The 25,386-nt window shown below is 58.0% G+C and overlaps 1 protein-coding gene across 11 annotated transcripts in view; it reads left to right on the forward strand.

The window, feature by feature from the left end:
• Nucleotides 1–25,386, forward strand: part of CAMK2B (calcium/calmodulin dependent protein kinase II beta) — an 82,447-nt gene that overhangs the window by 8,932 nt on the left and 48,129 nt on the right. For all 11 annotated transcript variants that reach the window (XM_073885017.1, XM_073885013.1, XM_073885014.1 and 8 more), the window contains exon 2: nucleotides 17,496–17,590. In XM_073885017.1, the coding sequence (XP_073741118.1) occupies nucleotides 17,496–17,590 (95 nt within the window). The remainder of the gene's footprint in view (nucleotides 1–17,495; nucleotides 17,591–25,386) is intronic.

Genomic DNA, 25,386 nt, shown 5'->3' on the forward strand with positions numbered 1-25,386 from the left:
CCAGGACAGTTAGGCAAGTAAAAGAAAAGGCACCCATATTGGAAAGGAATGGGTAAACCTATCTCTGGGTTTGCAGTTGACATCGTCATATATTTAGAATATCCTAAGGAACTCCCGGGAGGGCTATGGGAACAAAAAGTAAATTCAGCAAAGTTGCAAGATACAAGATCAAGATATAAAATTCCGTTCTATTTTATTACACTAGCAATGTTCGATCCCAAGATAAAATTAGGAATTAAGAAAATTCCACTCACAATAATATCTAAATAAAATACTGAGTAATACATAGATAAAAGGAGTGCAAGAACTTGAGCACTGAAAACCACAAACTACTGTTGGAAGAAATTTGAGAAGACCTAAGAAAATGGAAAGACATCCCATGTTCATGAACTGGAAGACTGAATATTGTTAAGACACTGGGATGCTGCAAATTGACCTACAGATTCCATGTGATACCTGTCAAAGTTCCAGCTGCCTTTAAAGAAATCGATAAGCTGATCCTAAAATTCATATAGACATGTGAGGGGACCCAGAAAGAGCCAGACCATTCTTGAAAAGGAAGAACAATGTGGAAGGACTCACACTTGCTAATTTCAAAACTAGGGGCGCCTGGCTGGCTCAGTCGGGGAAGCATGTGACTCTTGATCTCAGGGTTGTGAGTTTGAGCCCCATACTGGGGGTAGAGAGTGCTTAAAAAATCTAATTATACAGGCACAGCAATCAAGACAGTGTGGGTACTAGCGTAAGGATAAACACATAGATGAGTGGAATAAGACTGAGAGTCTAGTATGAACCCAGACATCTTGTGGTCATTAGATTTTTGACAAGGACAAGAAGACACTTCAATGGGGAAAGATTATGGTCTTTCCCCACTATGGTCCATTCAACAAATAGGCAGCTGGGTGTCCATGTGCAAAAGAATGAAGTTGGAACCCTACCTAACACCATAACACTATGATCTCAAAATGGATCATAGACCTAATCGTAGGAGCTAAACCCATTAACATTCTTGGAAGAAAACATAGGATGAAATCTTTGTGATCCAGGATGTGGCAGTGGTTTCTTAGGTACAACACCAAAAGCACGAGCAACAAAAGAAAGAGGGGACATGATCAGCATTAAAAAGTTTTGTGCTTCCAAGGACGCCCTCAGGAAAGCGAGAAGACAGTCCGCAGAATGGGAGAGGATATTTGCTCATCACATCTCCGACAAGGAGTTTGTATTTATACTAGTCCAAGAATACACTATCTAACAGTAGGAAGACAGACAACCCAATTAGAAATTGGGCAAAGGACTTGAATAGACGTTTCTCCAAAGATGTCCAAGTGCACGATGAGCGGACGAAAAGAGTCATTTGGGAAAATGCCAATGAAAACCACAAGCAGATACCACCTCACTCCCACCAGGATGGTGAGCATCACGAAGGTTGATGGTGGCCAGTGTCGGTGAGGGTGTGGGGTTGAAGCCTTCACACGCTGCTGGTGGGAACACATGCTGCGGGTGGAAGGCCGTTCCTCCAAATGTTCCATTCCTAGACATGGACCCAAGAGCTAGGAAGGCCCAGGTCCACACAAAACCCTGCTCCTAGTAGCCGGAACCCTAACAGCCAGAGAGTGGAAGCCACCCGAATGCCCATCGGCTGTTGAATGGGTGAAGAGAACGGGTTGTGCCCACATGATGGAGAAGCACTCGGGCATAAAAAGAGATGAGGTCTAGTGCGTCTGGTGCATGGCCCGGCCTGGGGGAGCATGGAAAGAAGCCAGTCTGGAGGCCCACGTGTCGTATGGTTCCGTTACCTGACCCGTCCGGAGCAGGCAGCTCGTGGGGGGCAGCGTGGGGTGCAGGGGTGCAGGGGGGAGGGCGGCGGTCGGGCGCGGTGCATCCCCAGTGATGGAAATGTAAGCTTAGCTTACACAGTAAGTGGTGACGGACAGACGGCTCTGTGCTATAGTAACAACCATTGAATTATACACATGAAGTGGGTGAATTGTTTGGTTCATGAATTATATCTCAATAAAGATGTTTAAACCTAAATAAAACCGATGTAGAAAAAAAGAGAGAACTCTAGCATCTGGCTCTCAACCCCCAAATTGCTGGGAAGTGAGATTCACAGGGAGAGTGGCTCTGGCTGGCCGCTCCCTGGTGCTGTCACCGCGGTGCCTGAGGCGGGGCTGTGGCCCAGCCGCCGTGGGCCGCCCCCGTGGCCCTCCGCCCGCTCACTGCCTCCCACACTGGGGCACCTGTGGAGGCAGTGGAGGGTGGAGGCCTAGAGGCTGGACAGAGGCTGGAGCCTCTTGTTCTCCGTGTTTCTGACGCCAGCCCAGCTGGCGCTGGTCCACAGCGGTCTCAGAGCAAACAGAGCGCGTGACGGGGGCCAAGGCCCACGCGCCTGGTTCTGGAAGACACCATGCTGGTGGGAGGCCTGCTCTCCTGCCTTTGGAGGGGAGGCTCCCCTAGAGGCGCTGGGGAGGGTGGATCCCAGTGGGTGTGGTGACAGGCGTGGGCGGTGGAGGGGGACCTGTTGTCAGCAGGGTTGGCCATGATGAGTGGAGGAGGGCCGGGGTAGGGCTGGTGGGGACCCCAGAACCCAGGTTCTGTTATTCCTTTTTTTTTTTTTTTAAGATTTTATTTATTTATTCATGAGAGAGAGAGAGAGAGAGAGAAGCAGGCTCCCAAGGAGCAGGGAGCCCGATGCGGGACTTGATCCCAGGACCCTGGGATCATGACCTGAGCCGAAGGCAGACGCTTAACCATCTGAGCCACCCAGGCGCCCATGGTTCTGTTATTCCTGAGTATGTGGCTGCCTCCCCGGGCCTCAGCGGGGCTCTCTCCCTTCTTCCCTTCCTGTGCCTCTCCTTACCTCCTTCCCCTCTCCCCCGCCCATCTTCCAGGCTCCCGCTGTCCCCAGGCACCCTCCGAGGTGTCCCCCAACCCAGGAAGGCCCAGGAACCCCCAGCTCCTCCGGAGCAGGGCCTGGGCTGGGGTGCTCTCAACTCGAATCCAGCTGCCAGGTGCCACGTGGGAGGGGGGTCCTCCAGCCCCTCTGGACACCCACATAGGGGAGGGCACCTCCGAAACACTTCGCTTTTGGGTTCTGCTTCCAGGGAACTCTGTGCCCCCCACCCCAGCTCTGTGTTCGGGCGCTCCACTGGCTTCTGTCCTCAGTGGCCCTGGACTGTCCCACCCAGGACTCCTGGGCCAGGGCCTTGTGCCTTGGGGGCCCTCCCCGGCCGTCTGCGTGGGGCCCTCCTGGCAGCACTGGGACTTGTGGGGTACACACCTTCGGGGTGCCTTCCCAGCCCTGTGGCCAGCCAGGACTCTGGAGGACGGGAGCAAAAGCCGTCTTGACCACCTGCCGGTCAGTCTGCCTTGTGCGGGGTGTTCACGCCCAGCCCCTGGCTGTTGCGTGTGCTGCCAGGCTCTGCGGTGCTGACCGATGATGCGCGGTCCCCTCCCATTGCTGGGGGGCCCGGGGGGGCGGGGCCGGGTTTGTCCCTCTCTGTCCCTCCCCCTCCGCCTTCCCTGCCCTTGAAGGGTCCTTCGGGGTCCCGCTTGATGCCGTCCTAGGGAGCACGCCTTCTCCTGCCCCCCAGTCCTCAGCAGCCCCTGGGAACGGGGCGCGGCGGGCTTCGTGGCCCCTGACCGCGCGCGGGGCGTTGAGGGTCCTCTCTCGGGGTTGAGCTGCTGTTCTGAGTGTCAGGACGTCCGCTTCCTGGCCTCGTCCGCGTCTTCTGTGCTGTCCCCCGTGGGGTCCCCGCCTCCGTCCCCACAGCAGTGCATCCTGCCTCAGAGCCCCTGTGGGAAGCCAGCCCGGCGCTCCCGGGCCCAGAGCAGCGGGCGGGGCCCAGACCCCGAACAGCCCGCGGGTGGGCGGGGCCTCGCGGGCACGCCCCGGCGGGGGCGGGTTCCCCTTCGTGCTGCCGGGCGGCGGGCGGACTGAACCCCTCACAGCCCCAGCTGTGGTGAGGGTGGGTGCAGGTGTGCAGGGAGCCAGCCCCGGAGCCGCCCGTCCCGGTCCAGGCTGCGGCAGGGCACAGCCACCCACGGCCCTACCCCGTGTCCCCCGGGTGCCATCCCGGTCCCGAGGTCTCCGGTGGCGGCAGCATTTCTCCGGGGGCTGGGAGGAGGAGCCAGCTCAGCGTCAGAGACCCCCCCCCGCCCCCGACTCCCAGTGCAGTGTGGTTGGCGCTGTGGGCCAGCCGCTCTTCTGCGCCCAAACCGGGGAGCCCGTGGGGCGGGTGGGGCCCCTGGGGCCGAGCAGCGGCCGCGCCCGTGCCGGGCCGCCCATCGCAGACGCTTGCTCCTGTCCGTCCTCTCGTGGTCTTGCGCCCTGGACCCTCCCCGAGTTCTTCAGATGTGTGCGCGGAGCACAAGGTTGGGCTTGTCACGTGTACAGAGGGAAGACTTCTTAAAAACCTGGTTGTCCAGAAAGCATTGCAAGTACCAGTTTCTTTCCGTCCTTCTTGATGATTTCTCAGAGACTGGGCTGCGTACCCTACCAGGACAATTTACTGTGAGATGCTCATGGCATAGCACCCCCGTCCTCGTGAAGTGCACACTTCAGTGGCATTGAGCACATCCACTTTGGGGGCGGCCACCACCACAGGCCGTCCCTAGCACTTTCTCCTCTGCACTGAAGCTCTGTCCCCGTGAGACACTAGCCCCCATCCCCCATCCCCACCCTGGTGTCCACCATCTCCTCTCCGTCCCTGTGGATTGGACGCCTCTCAGCACCTCCCAGAATGGGAACCCTACACTGTGTCCTGTGTGTGTGGCTCATTCCACTCAGCATCGCGTCCTCCAGGTTCCATCCACACTGGAGTAGGTGTCAGAGTGTCCTTCCTCTTCCGGGCTGAGGATGGATCACGTTCTGTTCATCTGTTGGTGGACGTTCTGGTTGTTTCTGTCTCGCAGCTGCCGTGAACACGTTGTGCAGAGGACATTTTTTAAAAGACACTCATGTGGTCTCCTTCTGGGCACAACTTCGCAAAACTGGGCTGTGTGGCCGTGGGCCTCCATGGAACCTCTCTGGTCTCAGTCCCCCCTCTATAACCGGGACGGTTGGGGCAGAGACTTTCTGGGGTCTCTCCTGACCCTGTGTGTTGGTTCTGTGGAAATCCACACCTTTGCTACGAGACCTGCCACAAAACTCACCTGTCAGTTGCTCAGGGGCCCATAAGCCAATCACATGGACGTGTGCATTCCTCGAGAATAAAACTTAAGAGGGATGAGTTCTGACTGACCTGAAACATAAAACAAAAACAAGTCTGGAAAGCTCTAATTGATACACACTTTGCGAGAAAAGCCCATGTCACTGTAAGCTGCTGATCCCCTCTGGCCTCTGCCGCCATGAGGTGGACAGTGGGCTCGGTGCTTGGGGAGCTTGTGCGGAGCAGCTGGCATGTCCCCCGAGGCAGCGGGGACACTGGCCGTCCCTGTCGCTGCCCCTCCTATGGCGGCTGCTGCAGGAGCGGCCTGGGCAGTAACTGCAGGGTTGCCAGGGGTCCCTGTCCCTGACTGCCTGGCACTGTGTCACTGGGGCAGCTGTGGCTTGGCCCCTGTGGAGCCCCAGCCAGAAGGAAGTCCCAGGTGCCGTTTTGTGGGGAGCCATCACTGCTGCAGTCATGTTTCTTCCCGGTGGGCTTTCGGATCTGTCCTTGGTCATACTGGCAGGGCAGTGACACAGACCTCTTTCCAGGGAGGGGTGCCAGGCCCATCCCAAGGGTGGGGACATGAAGCCGGGCTCAGGCACTGTTGGGGGCAGCCCCTGGGCATGCAGTGGGACATGGAGGCACAGGGTAGGCCGGAGGTTGGGAGCACCCTCTCTTGAGAGCACAGTGGCCTGGATGTGATGTCATTGTCCCCAGGCAGGGCAGGCGGCCTCAGCACGAGGCGCCCAGGACCCTCTGTGGCCACCTGCACCTGCTCCCTCGGGGCCTTTGCTGGACTGTCCTGGGCCCACCGGGCCTGGCGGTCCCTGGAGGGCAGAGACCATGGGCAGGTGCCTCGGGGTGTGTACCCTTGCCCTGGCGGTCCCCTTGGACACTCCCCACTGCAGTTTTCCTTTTGGACCAGGCTTTCAAGGGGGAGGACCTTTTGCAGTTCCCACATGCCATGTCTCAAACTACCCCCTGAGCACCCTTTTGGAGACACCGTGGCAGGTCCCAGAGTCCCCCAGGTGTGTGCTACCAAGATTCAGGCGAGGTCACGGCTCCGCGGCCACATGGTTCTATGATGATTGGCCATGTTTTAAAAATACAGAAGTGTTTGGGGCGCCTGGGCGGCTCAGTTGGTTGAGCGACTGCCTTCGGCTCAGGTCGGGATCCTGGAGTCCCGGGATCGAGTCCCGCATCGGGCTCCCTGCTCAGCGGGGAGTCTGCTTCTCCCTCTGACCCTCCCCCCTCTCATGCGCTCGCTCTCTCTATCTCATTCTCTCTCTCAAATAAATAAATAAAATCTTAAAAAAATACAGAAGTGTTTATAGTAACTTGTGGGCAGAATGACTTGGTGCTCTCTGTCCAAGCCCCAAGCAAGATGGAGGCTCAGGATGTGGCACCCCGGCTTTGTCCCCGAAGCCCCCACAGCTGGAGCCAGGGGGAAGTCTAGTGCTTCCAGGAACCTCTGTGGTCCTCCGTCCCTGGTAATTCAGGATGGCTGCCCTCTGCCTGTGGGCCATGAGGGTTTGCCCGGTAATTACAGGCAGCACCCTGTAGCACTTGATCGGGGTGCATTGCCTCGTGGGGAGCGGGGGGTGCCTGGCACCCCAGATGTGTGCAGGAGGCCGGTGAGGCAAGGCCATCTCTCTGTGCCTCGGGTTGCAGGCAGGGCCCGGGGACACCGCACGTCCCTTTCTCCACATCTCCCACCCGCCCTGGTCCTCGTAGAGTGGACGTGGGGACATGCCAGGGAGGGGTGCAGGCACTGAGGGTCCGGGGTAAAATGAGGCAGGGCGGGTGCCGCCTGCACGCAGGTGTGGTGAAAGCTCTGGGCCTCTCCAGGCCTGGCAGGGCTTCCCTGTCCTGTCCCAGCGTCACTGTGTCTGTGCTTGGCGCCCGGCTGATGACCAGCTTCCACGGCGAGCTGGAATCCCTGCCGTCCGGGTTCTGGGAGCGAGGAGAAGCAGACGCAGGCCCTGCCCCTGCAGTGTCCAAGTGCATTTTAGGGCACAGAACAAAACTCGCCTTGCTCCTCCCTGGAGCGTGTGAGGAACCTGCCCCCTTCAGGTGGGGCCCCAGGGGCTGCCCATGGTGAAGGGGTGATGGCCTCCCACAGAGGAGCTGCTACAGCTCGGAAGAACACAGCCCAGATCCCACTGACATGGGGCTGACGGTGCAAGCAGGCAGCTCAAGGGGCAAGACGTGCAAGCTCCTGGTGGAGCCCCAGGCACGCCGCCTCACCCTGAGTCCACTGGGGGCTTCAGGCGCATGGACGTTTCTCCCGGGTGGCCCAGCCGCCGGCCTCCAGGCTCAGCGCTCCTGCTGCCGGGGACACAGGCCCTGGGAGCCGGGGGGCTCTGAACTAGCTGAGGCCTCCCCACGCCCACAGGAGAGGAACCCCAGAGACACAGCACCTCCTGCCCCACCTCTGTCCTTATTTTGGTCTTTGCTTGATGCATACCCGGTGCTCGGGTTCGGTCCGTGGCTTCTGCAAGGCCCCAGTGCCACTATTTGGAGATAAGATCTTTAAGGTTAAGGTTAATTGAGGTCCTAAGAGTGGGTCCCTGATCAAATAGGATTCGTGTCGTTACACGAAGAGACACCAGAGAGCTCACCTGCTCTCTCTCCATGCGCCCCCACCGAAGAAAGGCCTTGTTGACATACAGGGAGATGGTGGTCACTGATGAGTCAAGAGAAGAGAGCTCACATAGGAACCCAGACCCTGCTGGACCTTGATCTTGGACCTCCAGCCGCCAGATTTGTGAGAACATAAATTCCTGTTTTTTTAAGCCACACAGAACACTGCTAATACACTGTTCTTTATCAAGTTGGGATAGTTCCCCCCTGTTCCTAGTTTGCTGAGAGTTTTTATTATGAATGGATGTTGGATGTTGTCAAATGCTTTTCTGCATCTTATCAATAGATAAGATCACATGATTTTCCTTTTAAATCAGTTGGTGTGATGGGTTATGTGAGTTGGTTTTCAGATGTTGAACCAGCCAGCCTTGCGTAACAGGGATAGATGCTCCTTGGCCATGGTGTATAGTCCTATTTATGCATTGTTGGATTCTATTTACTAATAGTTTGTTGAGAATTTTTGCATCTCTATTCATGAGAGATATTGGTCTGGAGTTTCCTTTTCTTATAATGTCTTTGGTTTTGGTTTTTGGGTAGTGATGGCTTCACAGAATGAGTTAGGAAATAATCCCTCTGTTTCTTCTTTTTTTGGGAAGAGATTGTAGAGAACTGGTATAACTTCTTCCTTAAGTGTTTGGTAGAATTCACCAGTGAACCCACTGGAACCCACTAGAATATCCCTTTGGTATTCTACCAAACACCACTGGGCCTGGTGCCTTCTGTTTGGGGAAGGTTATTAATTATTGATTCAATTTCTTTAATAGATAGAGGTCTCTTCAGACTGTCTGTTTCTCCTTGTGTGAGTTTTGACAGATTATGTCTTTCAAGGAATTGGTCCATTTCATCTATGTTATCAACTTTTGGGCATAGCGTTGTTCATAGTATTCCTTTATCATCCTTTTAATTTCTATGGGATGAGTGTTGGCCCCTTTCATTTCTGATATTAGTAATTTGTACCTTCTCCCCTTTTTCTTATCCTGGCTGAAGGCTTATCAGTTTTATTGATCTTTTCAAAGAATCAGTTTTGGTTTCATTGATTTTCTCTATTTCCTGTTTTCAATTTCTTTGATTTCTTCTCTTTTATTACGTCTGCTGCTTACTTTGGATTTAATTTGCTCTTCTTTTTCTAGTTTCCTAAGGTGGAAGCTTAGATTATTGATTTTAAGTATCCTTTTCTACTATATGCATTCAATGACACAAATTTTCTTCTAAGCACTGCTCTTAGTATCTCCTGCAAATTTTGTTAAGTTTTATTTTCATTTAGTTAAAATACTTAACGATTCTTGATATTTTTTTCTTTGATCCATGTGTTTTTTGGAAGTGTGTTGTTTGATCTTCATGTATTTTGGGGTTTTCCAGCTATCTTTCTGGTTTTGTTTCCAGTTTAATTCCACTGTGATCTGAGAGCATACTTTGTATGATTTCTCTTCTTATAAATTTGTTAAGGTGTGTTTTATGGCCCAGAATGCGGTCTGGGTGGATGTTCATGTGAGCTTGAGAACAACGTGTATTCTGCTCTTGCTGGATGAAGCTGTCTGTTGATGTCCAGTAGATCCAGCTGATGGATGGTGCTGGTGAGTTCGGTGATGGCCTTCGCAATTTTCTGCCTGATGGGCACATCCGCTTCTGATGGACGGTGTTGTAGTCTCCAGCCATGATCGTGGATCCATCGACTGCTTGCAGTTCTATCAGTTTTTGCCCCGTGTAGTTTGACACCCTCTCTTTTAGTGTTCACATTAAGGATTGTTATGTCTTCTTAGAGAAATGACTGCCTGATCATGGTGTGAGGCGCCTCTTTAACCTGATACCTCCCCTTGCTCGAGTCTGCTGTGTCTGAAATCAATATGGCTGCTCCTGTGTTCTCCATCCCTTTATCTTTTTTTCTTGTGATAAAAGACACATAATACAAAATTTACCATTTTAACCACGTTTAAGCATCCCGTTTCAGTCGCGTGGACATTAGCAGTGTTGCACAACCATCACCACCATCTCTCCAGAACTGTTTTGTCTTCCCAAAGTAACTCTGTCCCCGTTAAATAATCCCATTGTGTTCCTCCCCTCCAGACCTCGCTATGTCCGCTGGGCCGGTGCCCATCTTATTCCCGTCACCTCTGCTGCCTTGAGCCCTCCAGGAAGCTTTTCAAGGACGTCTGTAGCCTGGGACCCAGGGGAGCGCAGCTGTGGTGGGGAAGGCTGCTGGCCCTGGGCTGCACTGCGGGAGGTGGTGTGAGCCGTGGGACTGAAATCGAACACCTGCAGGCACATGTCAAGGTCGGGTGCTCTTCATCTGGGTGGGACTGTACGACCTTGGTGGGACTGCATAAAGTCACGATATGCTTAGTCCCCACCGTGCGTACTTACGCCTGGATCTCGTCAGGGCATGTGGCACAAGTGGTCAGGCGGGGCCCTGCAGGGTTCTTCCTCTGAGCTGCGCCCACAAGAATCCAAGTGAAGCCACTGCTCTTCTCATGTTTGGGTATGTGTCCGTGGGTGCACTGTGGACACCAGCTGGCCGGCCGGTGGTGTATCTGTCCTGCCTTGACGTTTCTTACTTTGTGGAATTCTTCTTCCACAAGAAGAAGACTAATATATATCTTCAAAGACTAATATATATCTTGCAAAACTGCTTTTGCATCATTATCCAATACACCGTGTGTGGTCAGAGGGTGGATAATATTATATCTTCACTTTATAGATGGGGAGACAGTCTAAAAAAAAAAAAGAAAGTCAAACCACTTTTAAATGACTGTCCCAGGGCAGAACCTAGTCTTTCTGACTCAGAGTAGACTATTCTTCCCTCTAAGGGCTGAGTCTCAGAGGCTTGAAGATAAATTGATATGGAACATTTGTAAAGGACAGAAGCAAATAGAAAGGTCCATAAAATGATAAACAGCACAAATTGGCTGTTGTTAATTGGATGCTAATTAAACACAACTAAAAAAATATATGTCACTGTAGGGTTTGGCTTGGCTGAGAGAAGTAGCAATCAGAGGGTAAAAACTTGCCATGGAATCCCAACGTACTTGACCTACTGCTTTCTGCCCATATGTGCCCTTCATCCCCTCCTGGCACTTCATCTACTCCTTTTCAATGCCACGCAGAAGACGTTTGTTGCTGGACTTCAGTGCGTCTCCTAAGTTTCAGAAAGGGCTCAATATTAAGGCCCTCATGAGACTTCTTGAATAAGATTTCTAATGGTGAAATAATTAGGGAAAGGCTGTACCTCATACTCCCTAGTTGGACACTCCTAGTACAGATGACCATATTAAAGGCTCTGAGAAGTCCTGCAATAAAAAAAGAAAGGAAGGGAGGAAGGAAGGAAAATACCGTTTAACTTACTGGTTCTCAAACTTATTTGCCTACCGAGCCCCGTTTGTACCTACCATCTGTTAACTTCCTGTGGAGATAATATTTGAGGAACATCATTTGGGAAATGTTTGCCGGGTGCACACAGTGGCACATTAGGCAGAATTGAGGGCCAGTGTGTGTTGGGAGTTGAATTAATGGTGTCTCCTCAGAATTCACATGTTGGACTGCTAACCCCGGGATCTCAGAATGTGACCCCCGACAGGGTCATTGCAGATGTAACGAGTTAAGATGAGATCATCCTGGTGTAGGATGACCCCTCATCTAATATGACTGTGTCTTTCTAAAAGGGGGAAATTTGGACAGAGACATGCACACAGGGAGAATGACATGTGAACATGAAGGCAGAGACCAGGGTGATGCTTCTACAAACCAAGGAGCACCAGAGATCTCCAGCAAACCCCCAGAAGCTGGGGAGAGGCCTCAGCTGACCCTCCCTCACGGCCTCAGAAGGAACCGGCACCCTGATCTTGGACTTCTGGCCTCTGGACCTGACCTTTCTGCTGTTTAAGCCACCAGCCTGTGGTGCTTGGCTAAGGTGGCCCCAGGACACTAGCACAGCAGGGGCCGCGCAGAGCTTTAGTTTCTTGCTGGGGTTCAGAGGTCCGGGATTCCAAGGGCCTGAGAAAGGCCAGGGTTGGACACTGGGGCAACCGAAGAGCAAGCATTTCCATCACTGGTGTTATAAGTTGTTGCAAATCAACAAATGGCCCAGCTATTGTGCCTTAATAACTCTGTGGAGATAACCGATGTTCACGGTAGGCCATTTATGAGGAGGGAAATCGGACGCATCCCAAATGCCCACCAGATGAGAAAGTGCTCGGAGACCCCTGGAAGGAGTGCTCTCTGCTCCCAAGAGGACAAGTCATGATCTAGGTCAGAAAGTGGGGATTGTGTGTGGGGTGACGCGCAACATAGAAGGCAGTCCACAAACCAGGCTCTCGCACACGTGGCTCGCGTGGATGCTGCCGAGGCCACGGGGATGTGGGTGTTCACAAATAGGATGAAATGCTGTCCCCGCTGGTCTCCAGCCAGGCTTCTTTAGGCCCGCTTCCCCATTTCCTCCCTCAGTGGGACACGGTCCCCAGAGTGAGAGCCGTCCTATCGGTGGGGATAGGCAGCCCTCGTGGGCCTGGGCCCTGGACGTCACTCCAGCAGCTGGACCTGGAGCTCCTGCCCAGCGAGACACATGCTCGCCCAAATCCTGCTGGGGACCCAACCCCAGGGCAGGGGAGGCAGGGGAGGCAGGGGAGGCAGGGGAGGCTGACATGCCCTCCTGGCTTCCCCGGGTCGGCGTCCTCTGCTAAAGCAGTTTGCAGCCACCACGCATCATGCTGTGGGAGAGTTGTTCAGAGTTTTCCAGAGGGAGGAGAAAGCAAAACATGAACAGCAGGGGACTCCACCACCAGGTCATGAAGGTGGGGGCACCTTCAATGTGTTCTTTAATCTTGTTGCTTCCATTTTCTGCTGGGAGCATGGATTATGTTTATTATTATTATTATAAGCAGGAAAATACATAAAAAACAGCAGTCTCGGCCCTCCCTTTCATGTAGAAGTTAATGTTTTCCGCCCATTTAGTTAAGTCAAGATTGAAACTGTAAAAGGGACAGGGACCCCTGTCATTCCAAAGAGCTCGTTTCAGTCAGAGATAGGGCAAGAGCAGTAAGCTGACACACAAATAAATAGCTTGATTTAGTTTAAATGAAGGAGAATGAACAAGTGAAGGGTCTCCCTGGCTGGTGGGTGGGGCTGCGCCTGGGCTCTGGCCTGGACCCCCCTGAGCTGAGCCTGTCTGGGGCTGGCCGGGCGCGGGAGAAGGGCCGGGTAGGGTCTCGGGCGGGTTTCCGATCCCCCACTTAGGAGTCTGCAGCGGGAGATAAAACTGCAGGACCAGCCAGGTGCTTCTGCTGCCTGCCTTGCCTGTTCCAGAAAGATCGTCTCGGCGATCTGCCGGCGGCCGTGGGCTCAGGAGGGCCATTTCCATCCAGAGCGGACCTCCATCCGCGACTGTGGGGGTGCCTTTACCAAACAGATGACGGTTTTGTCCTTTGTTTTGACTCAAGGCTTTTGGCTTTGTTCGGCTGTAAACTTTGAGACCCCGCGGAAATACAGCGGCCTATTGCAGGGATTGAGGCCGGTGCGGACGTGGGCCGCAGCTCAGCTCGCAGCGGGGAAGGCCCGTCGCCCGGGGCACCCGGGGGGGTGGGCCACCTGTGCGGTGTGGGCTAGACCTCCGACTCGTTCCAAAACCCGGCGAGTCCGCCGCTCGGCCGTGCAAATGAGCCCAGGCGTGGAGGGCGGAATGAGGCGGGGAGTGCCCCGGGTTGGGGCGGCCCGAGAGAGGCAGCCGTCGCTGCCCCCCAGTGTCTGCCCTGAAACCGGGTGAGAGCTGAGCCGCCCCGCTGAGAAGCAGGGGCGGGAGCAGCAGGGGCGAGGTGAGTGGTTGACAGGGGCAGGGGGCGGGGCCGCGGGAGGCCGACAGAGGGGGCGGGGCCAGTAGAGGCGGGGCGGGCGGGGCGGGCGGGGCCGGCTCTGCAGGCGGGGCGGGGGCGTGGCCTCAGGGGCCGTGGCCGGCAGGGGCGTGATTTTTCAGGGGGCGGGGCGGGCAGAGGCTGGTTCCGTCTGGGCAGGTGGGCAGGTGGGCAGGTGCTCAGGTGGGCAGGGCGGGCGGAACAGGGAGGGGCAAGTCCTCCCGGCCAGGTGCGGCGGGGAGCAGGCGCTGTGGCGGCCACAGGTAATGCGCGTCAGGGGCAGGTTGCATGTGGCGTTTGGGGGGGCGGGCATGTGGGGGCAATTCAGAGACTGGAGGAAAGCGCGGGGCGGGACCTTGCTGCTGGGGCCACAGGTCGGGCGGGGAGGAGAGGGAGGTAAGTGAGGACGCGAGCCCTGCACCCCTGCGCTGACGGGCCCCTCACGGCCTGCTGGTTCACTGCGTCTGCCCCGTGAGATGAGTGGGTTTGCCTGTGCCGATGGAGAGGAAGGGGCAGCCCCCAGAAAGAGCGAGAGACTGGGATGGGGCTGGACTGCGGAAAGCAGGCAGGAGTGGGTGGGGGGTATCTGCGGAGGGATGGAGGGCGTCTCCTGAGGGGCTGAGGCCGGGGGAACCCTGAGCAGAGTAGGACACCGGTGTGGGGGGCCCACCCCCACCAGGATAGGCTCAGGGAGAGCCACAGACAGGCAGCAGAGGTGAAGGAGCAGCGGGTCCCTGGACTGCATCCAGGTGAGGCGACCCCGTGCTGCTAGAAGCTCCAGGGTCCATGGACCACGTGGCAGCTTGTAGGGGAGAAGCAGGGAGGGTGGGGAGCAGAGTGGAGAGGAGGGCAGGCCTGGTGGGCGACCTGCCAGTGGAGCTCAGAGTTCAACTTGAAAGTGATTTGAATCCAGTGTTCAGATCCTAGGGCCCCCGGGCAGCAAGGGCGTTATAGGGCTTCTAAAAGTCGAGTCAAGCTAATTAAAAAGAGAAAATGTCCTTCGAGCCCTTGCTGGTTTGAAGGCTGAGAAGACGACCACAGGAGCAGAGAAGCCGTCCTGGGAGGTCAGAACAGAGACCTGGGCACTTGGTTGGGGCGTTGTCTCTCAATAATGATACATTTCTGGGGGCAGGATGTGGGGAGTCCCGAGGGAGGACGCTGCTGGCCTCACCCTTGTTCATCATGTCCCGGCTGTTGGGACCCCCAGCTCATGGCCCGAACAGCACGTGCTTCTCAGCATACTTGTGATTCTGGGGGATCTCCTTGCGCAGCGGCGAGGGGAGGAGGCAGCAGCAGCTCTGAGATGCCAGGCTGAGCCCCAGTCCAGGTGCAGGGAGGGCAGGTGGCCCATCTGGGAGGTGCGGTTCCTGGCAGTCCTTCAGGGACAGCCCAGGGGGAGGAGCAGATGCCTGGTGCGGGGCAGGAGATTGGGGGTCTGCAATGACCAGAGGCCGGAGGAATGGTCGTCCCCTGGGGCCGCATGGCTTCCCTGTGCCCTGTTCTGCTGCCTGCCAGTGGGTCCGCGCAGGGAGTCCTCTCAGCGCCCGGCTTGCCTCTCCTGGCAACTTCCACAGCATCTACTGTTGGAGACCCGAGCCCCCCACCCAGCCCCCCCCTGGACTGGGTTTTGATGGGCGTTGGGGTGCAGGTGCCCAATGGCAGACAGGGGAGGGGGCAGCTCTTTCTAGCACTTCCTCTAGGCCAGGCAACAGGGACTACCCCAAAGGGGCTCCCAGAGGAGCCCTCCCCTCACCTGGCAGGTGGGACCCTGGGAGAAGAAGACCTGTGTCCAGTGAGTTCCATTATTGAGTGCCTGCTGGATGCACTGTGCCTACTGCCTTCCTCATCCCCTCTGAGTCCAGCGTCTGGCCCCTGCCTGCCTGCCCCTGGCCTTACACAGATCCTCACCGTCCCAGGCTTAGAGCTTCTGAGGCCTGGGAGGGAAGCAGGCCCCCAGGACGTGGGGCAGAGGGGCAGTCTCAGGCAGGGTCCGCATAGCTGTCTGTCCAGAGAGTCCTTCTGGCTGGAGGCTCTCGGTCATCTTGTTCATGCACACTCTGCTGTGTGCTGGGTGGGATTCCCGGCTTACTGTTGTTTATTCCTGTACCTACCCTGTCTGGTGGAAGGGCTTTATGGGCCCATCCCTGCTCCCAGAATGAGCCCACCTTGGTCCCCTGGGTGCCTCCCTCAGTGGAGGGGGATACAGGCTCAGAGAGAGCGATGCGGTGTGGACAGAGCAGGATTTGAACCCAGACTGGCAGGAAGCTGCTGGCTTTTCCCCTGCCACGAGGGTCAAAACATCAACTTTCTTTCTTACTGTCTTCTTACATAGTGAGAAGGATCACAGGGGGCCAGGGATGTGGGGTGAGTAGTGTGTGTCCCCCAACCTGCCTGTCCCCCAGAAACAGCCACCGCCTGATTCTTCAGCTGACTTTGGAAAAGCAAAGATGCAGCCCTACGCACAACCATTGATTATAACGACCTGCATCGTTAAGAAAATATTCAGATTTAGTGCAGTGTTTATTTTTTCCAAGAAAGTGAATAGTACATTTTAATGAAGTTTTATCTCAGCAAGGATCCAGTAGTGCCCCCTTATCAGGGGGGGACATGTTCCAAGGCCCCCGGTGGACGCCTGAAATCGCACATGGGTCTGAACCCTGTGGGTACCCTGTGTTTTCCCGTGTGTGCGTATCGATGGTTAAGCTTCATTTACGAATCAGGCTCAGTAAGAGCGCTCACACAGGAGCGCAGTTTAAACAACAGGCCGTCAGAGAGGCTGTGTGAACATGGTCTCCGCCATGCTGTTTTACGGACAGTTGCAAGGGGGTGACAAGCCCACGTGAGGAGGTGACCGGCGCGGGCTGGTGACACAGCGTGAGGCGGCCGCTGACCTTCGGATCGCATGTCCGGAGATCAAGCCCTTCCAGCTGAGCGCGGGGCAAAGCCAAGCCAGGAAGAAGCGGGAATGTTGTATGGCAGGGGTTCTCCGTTGGTGACACTGCGTTTGCCTTTGCCCAGAACGGCTGTGGGGTCTCTGGCTGCGGGGCCTCTGGGGAGGAAGACAGTGGAGGGTCCGCCACCTGGCCCAGCTCAGCCCCACGTGGCCCCTGCGCCCACCCGTCCCCAGTGGCCTCCCAGCTGGACTAAGACCCTTCCTGAGACATTTCCTGTTCTGGGCCCGACTCCTGCGGACCCGTCTAGCATTCTTAGGAAATGATCTAAAGCAGATGAGACCAGTGCTGGTGACAAGTGGGCTACCACGCAGGACCTTCTGATGGGACCCACACGGCCTGCTCTCCGGTCTCTGGCACACCGCCCCCTCTCGGGGGTCAGTGTCTGTGGCTTGCCTGCAGGGCCTCTGGTGGCGGCCTCACAGCCGTAACCAGCTCTCTCGGGTTTCTCTCTGGGACCTCCACGCTGGTCCCCCCGTCCCTGCTCTCAGAAGCACCAGTGCTGCGTGGGACTTGCAGCTTCTGCTGTAACAGGGACCCGGGAGGGTCCCTAGCCTCCAGCTGGGCAGCTTAGTGGCATGATCCTTCTCCCTCCCTCTGAAACCTTTGATGAGTCCCAGCTGCACTGCCTGGAGCTAGGCCGGTTCCCGGCTCTGGGAGGACTTTGCTGGGCCTCACGGTTTGGTGCAGAGAGCCAGAATACACACGCTGGGAGGCCCCAGGCAGGCCCTTGGTCCACCAAGGACCACAAGGCCACAGCCTCGCAGGTGCCCAGGATGCGCGGGCCAGGAGCATCTGGTGCCCCTGCCCCAAACAGATCTCTGCCCAGGCTGGGCTTTGGGGTTGGGTGCTGGATGCTCATAGGGACATTAATTGGCTCTCCTCTCTGTCTCTGTCCCCCATTTCCTCCCCAGGGGGGCCTTCTCTGTTGTCCGGCGCTGTGTCAAGCTCTGCACCGGCCATGAGTATGCAGCCAAGATCATCAACACCAAGAAGCTGTCGGCCAGAGGTAGGCATGGGCTGTGTCGGCGGGGTCCGGGCTCCTGCAGGCCCAGAGCTCGGCGGGACGTGAGTGGGGCCGGCAGCAGGGAGAGGGACCCATGCCCTCAGACCGGGGCTCACTCCTTGACTCTGGTTTGGGGGCTCATGGAGGGCTGGAGGTGGGGGCACTTGGAGGTCTGAAGACTTCTAGTGACCGATGCTGTGGGGCTGCCGGAACGACCCTTCCAGGTCCTCTGCACCAGGGAACGGTTTACCAGCACAGGGCAGGGCTCTGGGTCTGTAAGGGGTGAGTGTGGTGCTGGGCGGGAGCCGGCCCGGGCACGCGGCTTCACCCCGCCCACCTTGCCCCTTCGGAGCCCTTGCTGGGTGGCAGCCCAGGCTGGGCACGCAGATGGAGCCCTGCCCTCTTGGGGTCTGACAATGTTCCCTGTGGTGGGGGTGCTACCCTGAGCAGGTGACTCTGAGTACAGACTCAAGGGGGCGAGGGGCTGGGATCTGGGGCAGGGATCCAGCAGGCCCCCCAAGGGACCTTTAGCACCATGGGGGTCCCATGGGTCCTCCGACCCCAGGGTCAGACAGGAGGAGGCCGGGTGACCCCTGGGCAGAGAGAGTCAAGCGAGGTCCCCGGCCTGGTGCTGTCTCGCCTGCCAGGGGACCCCCATTTAGCGTTCAGACACAAGCCTGAGCTGAGAGGCTCCTTCTCTGGCCAAAGAGGCGCTGAGCTTAGTATTGCTGGCCTGGATCCTGCCTGAGACTGTGGGGTCCAGTCTGTGGGGTCTGCCGGTCAGTCCAGTGGCCTGCTGGGCACGCAGCTGAGCCCACCCTGTGCGATTTCTTCAGGCCTCAGTGTTTCCAGGGGTGGGCACTCCTGTCCCAGCTCACGGTGAGGGGCCTGCAGTGCCTAAGTGGGTCAGTCCCATGTCCTCAGAGCTTGCTGCCCTTGTTGGGGCCTGAGGGCTGTGCGGGGGATGTGAGCAGGGAAACTCTGGGCAGATCCAGAAGCATAAGCTCCCAACCGTCCCTTGAAGACAAAGGACCTTTGGGAGCTGCTTGGGGGACTGTAGTGGGCTCTGCTGGCTTCAGTGGCCTGGCCGTGGTGGCCGGGCTGGGAGGGGGAATGCTGTGGATCTCCAGGCGACTCTGTGAGCCAGAGCAGCCCCCGGGCACGTGTGCCTGGATGAAGTGCTGCCGCTGAGCATGTCCTGATGCATGCAGGCATGCACGCACGCACGGTGCTCCCGGAGCGCAGGGGAGCTCCCGAGATCCCTGACATTGGGTGGGGGCACTGGTGGGTGCTGGCTTGCAGTGGTTTGGTAGGATATGTGTGCAGGTGTGGAGTCCCTAAGGCAGGAGGAACATAGGCTTGTTCCAGGCCACGGGAGGAGGGGAGGGAGCCCCCCTCAGATGTCCCCAAGACTGGTGAGGGAGCCCCTCCCACGAGCCTGGCACTGAGCAAACATCCACATGAGCCACTGCAACTCCATGTGTGTGGCATGAGCACAGCGGAGGGCATGGAGCAGTAGGAGGGTCTTGAGGGATGAATAGGAGTTTGTGAGGCTCAAGCGGAGAAGGACGTGGGTATGTTTCTGTGGAATCATGCAGCTCCTCTGAAGTACTCTCACCCCCCTACCGTGGGTACCCTCAAAGTGCTCTACAGGTAGGGAGGGTCAGGACCAGCAGAAGCCTAAAATCGCAGGTGTGTTGGGAGAGTACCACCTGCTCATTCTGCCCCTGCAGGAGTGCACTTGCTCGCCCCTTCCTGACCGGACGGCCTGCTTTGCTGCCTCCGTGTCCCTGAGGCCAGGTCCCTGGAGCCCCTGCCAGTGGTGCGGCTGGGGAGCTGTGCAGAGCCTGGGGCTCCTGTCAGCCCTGCTCCGGGCCCATGTCCTCGCTGGGCACAGCCTGGGATGGGTGGCGGGAGCAGGGCTGCGGCCAGGGCCTGTGGGGAGCCAGAGCGGCTGGCCCGCCCCATCCTGCCTTCCCTCAGGACGGGGCGGGGGGGGGGGCCCTGCTGCTTTGCCCCCCATGCTCAGGCCTCTGCACTGCCCAGCACTGGGGGGTCTGGGACATTTTTGTTTCCTGTGTCACTCTTTATGATGGAAATTTTCAAAATCCCTAAATATAGAGAAAGTGACAGAATGATCCCCCAGCTTCAACAGCTATCGACTCTCAGCCAATTTTGCTCCATCTGTAACCCCCCCGCCCCCATCCCGCAGCGCATCCCATACGGCCTGTCATTTTGCACATGGTGTTCAGCATGTTTCTCTGACGGAAAAGCAGTCTATAGACAACTGGTCGCCTCCCCCTGTGCGGGGATCTCGGGTGTCTTGGACCCTCCGCAGCCCCTCCCGGCCTTCCTCGCTGAGGGGGCCAGTGGGAGGGAGGGAGGGGACAGGGTCTCCATGTGGACTCTCACCTTCGTGCTGAGTGTGGGCCAGCGATGGGCTGGGGCTCGGCACCCCCCGCCCCCTCCCGTGCCTCAGTGTCCCCAGCCCTAGTAGGGATAAAATTACTGTGTGCTTGTTTCCAGCGTGCAGGGAGTAGCATGCTTAGGAGCGACCCACAGGCACAATGCTGCCCGAGACCTCCCCTCTCTGCCTCGCTCCCCTGCTGGCCACCCAGCCTGCAGGCCCCGGGCCCCCTCCTCCGTGAAGCTGCCCAGGTCCTCCCACACAGCTCAAAAACCCCCGAGCCTGAAGGCCTTTCTCCACTGACCGCTTGCTCCCGGAGGGCACTTGCAGCTCTGTGCCCTTCCTGCGCCCAGCCCCTCCGTCAGGCTGCTGGGCTGGCTTCTGTAAACCCCGGGTTCTCATCTGGCCCCATCTTCTCCCTCCCACTAACTCTCCCCAGGCCCTTGGCTTCTTCCAGTGCCTCACGTCCCTGGGGCCTTTGCACGCATGTGTTCTTTCTGGAAACGCTTTTCCCAAACTTTCCGTTGATGACATTTCCTCGGACGAGTCTGCCCTCAGCCTCCAGTGGAATCTGGGACCCAACTTTATGGCTGTCTTTCCCACCAGACTTCTGGGCCCTGTGGGCAGGGCCTTGATCTGCTCGGTTCACCGCCATGTCTCCCACACCCTGGTGGTGAGCGCTCCAGATATTGGTGTTGAGGGGATGAACACATGCTTTGAGTGGATGCATTTTGATGAGGGGCAAGTAGGGTGTATGCAGGAGAGGGGTTAGGCTCCCAGGTGTGAGGCCAGGGATGGAGGGTGTCTAGAGGGTTGACTGCAGTGTTGGGTCTGCGGGGGAGGCCCTGGTCATCTGGACGCTCAGACACCTGAGCACTGGGGAGGTGCATCTCTGTGGAGGGGACGCAGGGAGGCAAGGCCTCGCGGCCACTCTGCAGTCACATCCCACAGAACATGTCCTGAGTAAGGGCTCCCAGCCTGCTCTGTGGCAAGCGCCAAAGCCACTCCCTTGCCAGGAAGACCATTTCCGAGATCTGCGCCCAGCTGTCCTGGGAGGAGGGTGGAGAGGGGGCCGCGGGCTGTAGGGACTAGAGTGTAAGGCTTGCTGTGTCATTGAGGAGGGGACTGTGGGGCATTCGGAGTCTGTGAACACACCTGAATTACTGAAGTACTGTTAACAGAAGCAGTTCCAGGGAAATGAATTGGCTGGGGTAGGGTGGTCATGGGGCACCAGAGTCTTAAAACCACGTCTTGTTGCCCCCCCCCCCCACACTCATTGTCGGCACCAAGTGGCTGCTCTTGGAGGCAGTTTTGCTGGCTTTGGAGGGCATGCTGCGGGCATGAGCCCCGAGCACCCGAAAGCAGGGGCTGGCAATGACCCTGGGTGGTGGCTAAATGTTGGGGAGGAAGGACCTGCCGAGGAAAGGGGCCTGGGGCAGCGATTGTGGCCTGACCTTCAGCAGCACCGCATCCTCACACGGCTTCTCAGTGACCTTCCTCACCCCGCGAGGTCGGACTGGGCACCCTGTTTCACAGATGAGAAAACCGAGTCCTACCGAAGCACAGACTTGATCAGGTGCCCAGAGCTGTGCTGAGCAGAGCCTGGGGCAAGGGCAGCTTTAGGTTTCACCCAGCTGAGGGGGCTGACTGGCGTCAGGCATGGGGCTGACCTCACAGGTGGGGCTCACGGGTGGGGCTCACAAGTGGGGTTCATCTCATGGGTGGGGGGGCGATCTCTAGATGAGGGAGTTGAGTGAGGAGATCAGGCCTCACCTCTGGGCCTCCTGCGACGCCCCAGCTGATGCCCAGCTCACCCCCAGGTCCCTTCCTGGGTCAGCTGGGCAACCCTCTCCCTAGGGTCCGCGTGGCCCCCTGTGCCTTGGGGCGCCCCTGCGCGAAAGCATGATGGGGAGGAGTGAGCCCGACCCCCTCTCCCCAGAGAAACCTGAACCCGCCCAGGCCCCCTTCGCACAGCCGGACCCGGGTTTTGCGGCCGCGGGGAAGCCCCATGACCCACAGCCCGGAAGACGACCCGGGCTCCGCGGAACGGAACTGGGTTAACAGAGGACGCGGCGCCGCATTGCAGGGGCTGCTGAGCATGCGCGGCCGGCGCCCCTCCCTCCCCCCTTCTCCTCCCCTGTGCTCCGGGGCGGGGGGGCCCCCCCCCCCCGGCCCCTCCCCCTCCCCCCCCCCCCCCCAACCCGGCCCCGGCCCCGCCCCCCCCCCCCCCCCCCTCCCCTCCCCCCTCCCCTCCCCTCCCCTCCCTCCTCCCCTCCCCTCCCCTCCCCTCCCCTCCCCTCCGCTCCGGAACAGCTTCCCTCTCCTCTGCTCCGGCACCCCTCCTGACCTGGGCACCTCCTCCGCTCCGCTTGAGCCTCCTCCCTGGCTGCTTGGAACCCCTGGGGCCTGAGCAAGGGCCTTAGAGTGTAAGCAGGTCCCAATTTCAGATAAACAGTGGTTTTTTTAGAATAAGTATGTCCCAGACCCCCAATCAACTTTGAGTCCACTCTGCCCTCATGTTGAGGATCCAGGGGACCCTGGGCGGTGGGAGGGCTCCCGCGGGGACTTGGAGGGTGGGTGGGAAGGGGGGGCTCTCCCTCTGCGCCCTCCCCCTCCCAGCCCCGGCTCTCAGGTTCTGTTGGGGGACCCTCATTCCCATGTCAGAGGAGGAGGGGGAGCATCGTGGGAACAGGCTGGGTTGCCAGATTTAGCAGTTACACGTGGATTTCAAATAGACCATGAAAAAAATTTGAATAGAAATGCGGCCCAAATCGAATGGGCCATACTTACACTAGAAAAGAGTTGTTGTTCGTCTGAATTTGGGACATACTTATACTAAAAAGTTCTTCTTGGTTATCTGAAATTCAAATTTAACTGGGTATTTTGTGTTTTTTTTTTTTAAAGGTTTATAACTTTTTCTTTTTTTAAAGATTTTTATTTATTTATTGAGAGAGAGAGAGAATGGTAGAGAGAGAGCATGAGAAGGAGGAAGGTCAGAGGGAGAAGCAGACTCCCTGCTGAGCAGGGAGCCTGATGCGGGACTCGATCCTGGGACTCCAGGATCATGACCTGAGCCGAAGGCAGTCGCTTAACCAACTGAGCCACCCAGGCACCCGGTATTTTGTGTTTTATCAGGTAGTTGATAAGAATAGCTTTTTGTGATTAATTCATCAACCAGATAGGCTGAGTCAAAGCTTCTGAAAATGGGGGTGGGGGGAGAAGGGCCCAGGGCAAGGGCGGAGAAGGAGCTGAGGCCAGGCGGGGGGGGGGGTGGTCCTGGTAGGCTCACAGCTGAAGTGGAGAGCATGGCCACCTGGGGTTGGGTTGACTCTGGGGTACAGCCGCATTTGTGAAGGCGGAGTCAGGCCCCAGGGGCTTTGGGCCCTGGAGATCTGAGTGGTATCAGTGCTCCTGGAGCTCAGGAAGCCACAGTGCTTCCCCCCCACCACTGGATTGTGGGGGGCAGAGGGGGTGAGGGGGCAGCCGGTCCCGGGAAGGTGGACTGGCCTGGGGTGGTGATCAGGAGGGTCATCAGGAGGGAATGTCTGTGAACTCCTGTGCCCTGTGGGGTGGTTTTATCAGCCCTGTCCTTCCCTGAATCTGAAGGGACCCTTCCCAGCACCCCTGCCCACACCCACATGCACCAAGAGCCCCCTGGAGGTGGGTGCAGGCTCAGAGGGGCAGCTGTAGGTCTGAGGACCCGGGTTCTGGCCCCAGCCCTCTCTCTCAGCAGGTCCTGGGGGCCTTGTGGGTTCTGGGTGTCATCTTTGAGTAGGACTGCGATGCGTGAGCCCTGCACCGTCGGGGGCCGTGCCCATTCGAGGAAGGCGTACGGTCTCTGCTCACGCCAAGAGCATGGCCCAGCTGTGCGGCTGAGGCAGTATCAAGGGTGCTGCTGGGGTTGCTCAGGACCCTACTCGATAGGACCTATGGCACTGGGGCTGGGCAAAGAAGCAGGAAAGGAGGCAGCCACTGGGATCTCCCGTCACCACACCCTCCTGTCCTGGAGGGTGACAGTGTCCCGTCTTAGAGCTGACAAAACTGAGGATTCCAGAGGATAGTCACCACTGGTGAGGGTGGGCGTCCTGCCCTGCGGTCACGGGCATGACCCAGCACAGGACCCAGGTCCTGGACAGCTGAGACGGACAGCAGCCTACGCCACCCAGGCTCGGAGCCCTGGGAGGGCTGCACGTCACGCAGGCCCGCATGCTGTCCTTGGGGACGTGTGAGCAGCCTGGGCAGTGGGAGGCAGGCATCGTAGTGACGAGAGTGGAGTCCCCGGTCCCCACAGTGGGATGTGGTCAGCTTCTCTGAATAATTCCTCTCTGGCAGTGGGTAGGAGGGCACTGCACCTGGTTCCCCCCGGGGAGGTGGCCATGGGGCGGGGGGACCTTCTCTGGCAGCTGAGGGGCAGGAAGCCCACAGCCAGGTTGCGCTAGACGAGGGGGCGGCACAGCTGGGGTCTCATGTTCAGGCCCTGTCTCAGAGCTGAGCTGCGCCCCGTGTTGGGTGATGGCTCTGGGGCTGAGGAGGGAGTGAGGAAGGCCTCCGTCCACGGGAGACCAGCTGACAGCGGGGAGGGAGGGCTCTGGGGGCCCAGCTGCCACCCAGCCCCACGTGGCCCACAGACAGCTCCGAGGCCCCGGGGCTGTCGTGCGGGGAGGGCCTGGTGGCTGTCTTTGTCCCCGGGGCAGCTGCAGGATGGCACAGACACCCTTGTGGGGTGGGGGAGCTGCCTGACGCTGGCGCAGTAATTGCTGGTTGCCGCGTTGCCTTTTTAAAACAAAACTCACACAGAAGTCCGCGCGTGGGGGCGTCTTTTCATCGTCCTCCCTCTGCCGGCACCCCGGGGCTCCTGGAGCAGGATGGAGTGCCCCACAGGAAGCACCGCGGGCTGGCGGGGGCCTCCCCCCACAGCTGCCCGCACGTGGGCTCTGGTACCAGGTCCCCCTGGTGACAGCCCGGCTCCACTGCCCCCCAGCCTCCCTGGGCCCCGCACCCCATGTCAGAGTTGGGGTGACGGTCATCACAGCCCTACCTGGCGGGAGCCCTTGGCAGCTTCGGGGGCCTGTGCAGAGCGCTAGTCCCAGGTGGCCTAGCAGGACCCCGAGCTGCCCCTGGGGTCTCCCCACCAGCCCCATCCGCAGGCTCAGTCTGTGGAAGCTCCAGCTCAGGGGCATCCTTCCTGAGAGCAGTCTCTTTCCGGCAGTTGGCAGCCCGGCGCCCAGACGGGATGCTGTTAGCAGGACAGAGCCGAGGTGGGCGCCCCCAGTGTGAGCAGCTGCAGCTGCTCCAACCCGAACTTGCCCGCCTTCCTGACCGCTCCTTCCCCAGGCCACCCCCCCAGCGCCTCGCGACCCTGCCCGTGTGAATGTGCAGGACGTCGAGCGGC

Source organism: Callorhinus ursinus, unplaced genomic scaffold (assembly GCF_003265705.2).
Source record: "Callorhinus ursinus isolate GAN/ISIS: 27379988/994484 unplaced genomic scaffold, GSC_fseal_2.0 scaffold60, whole genome shotgun sequence".
NCBI classification, from domain to species: domain Eukaryota; kingdom Metazoa; phylum Chordata; class Mammalia; order Carnivora; family Otariidae; genus Callorhinus; species Callorhinus ursinus.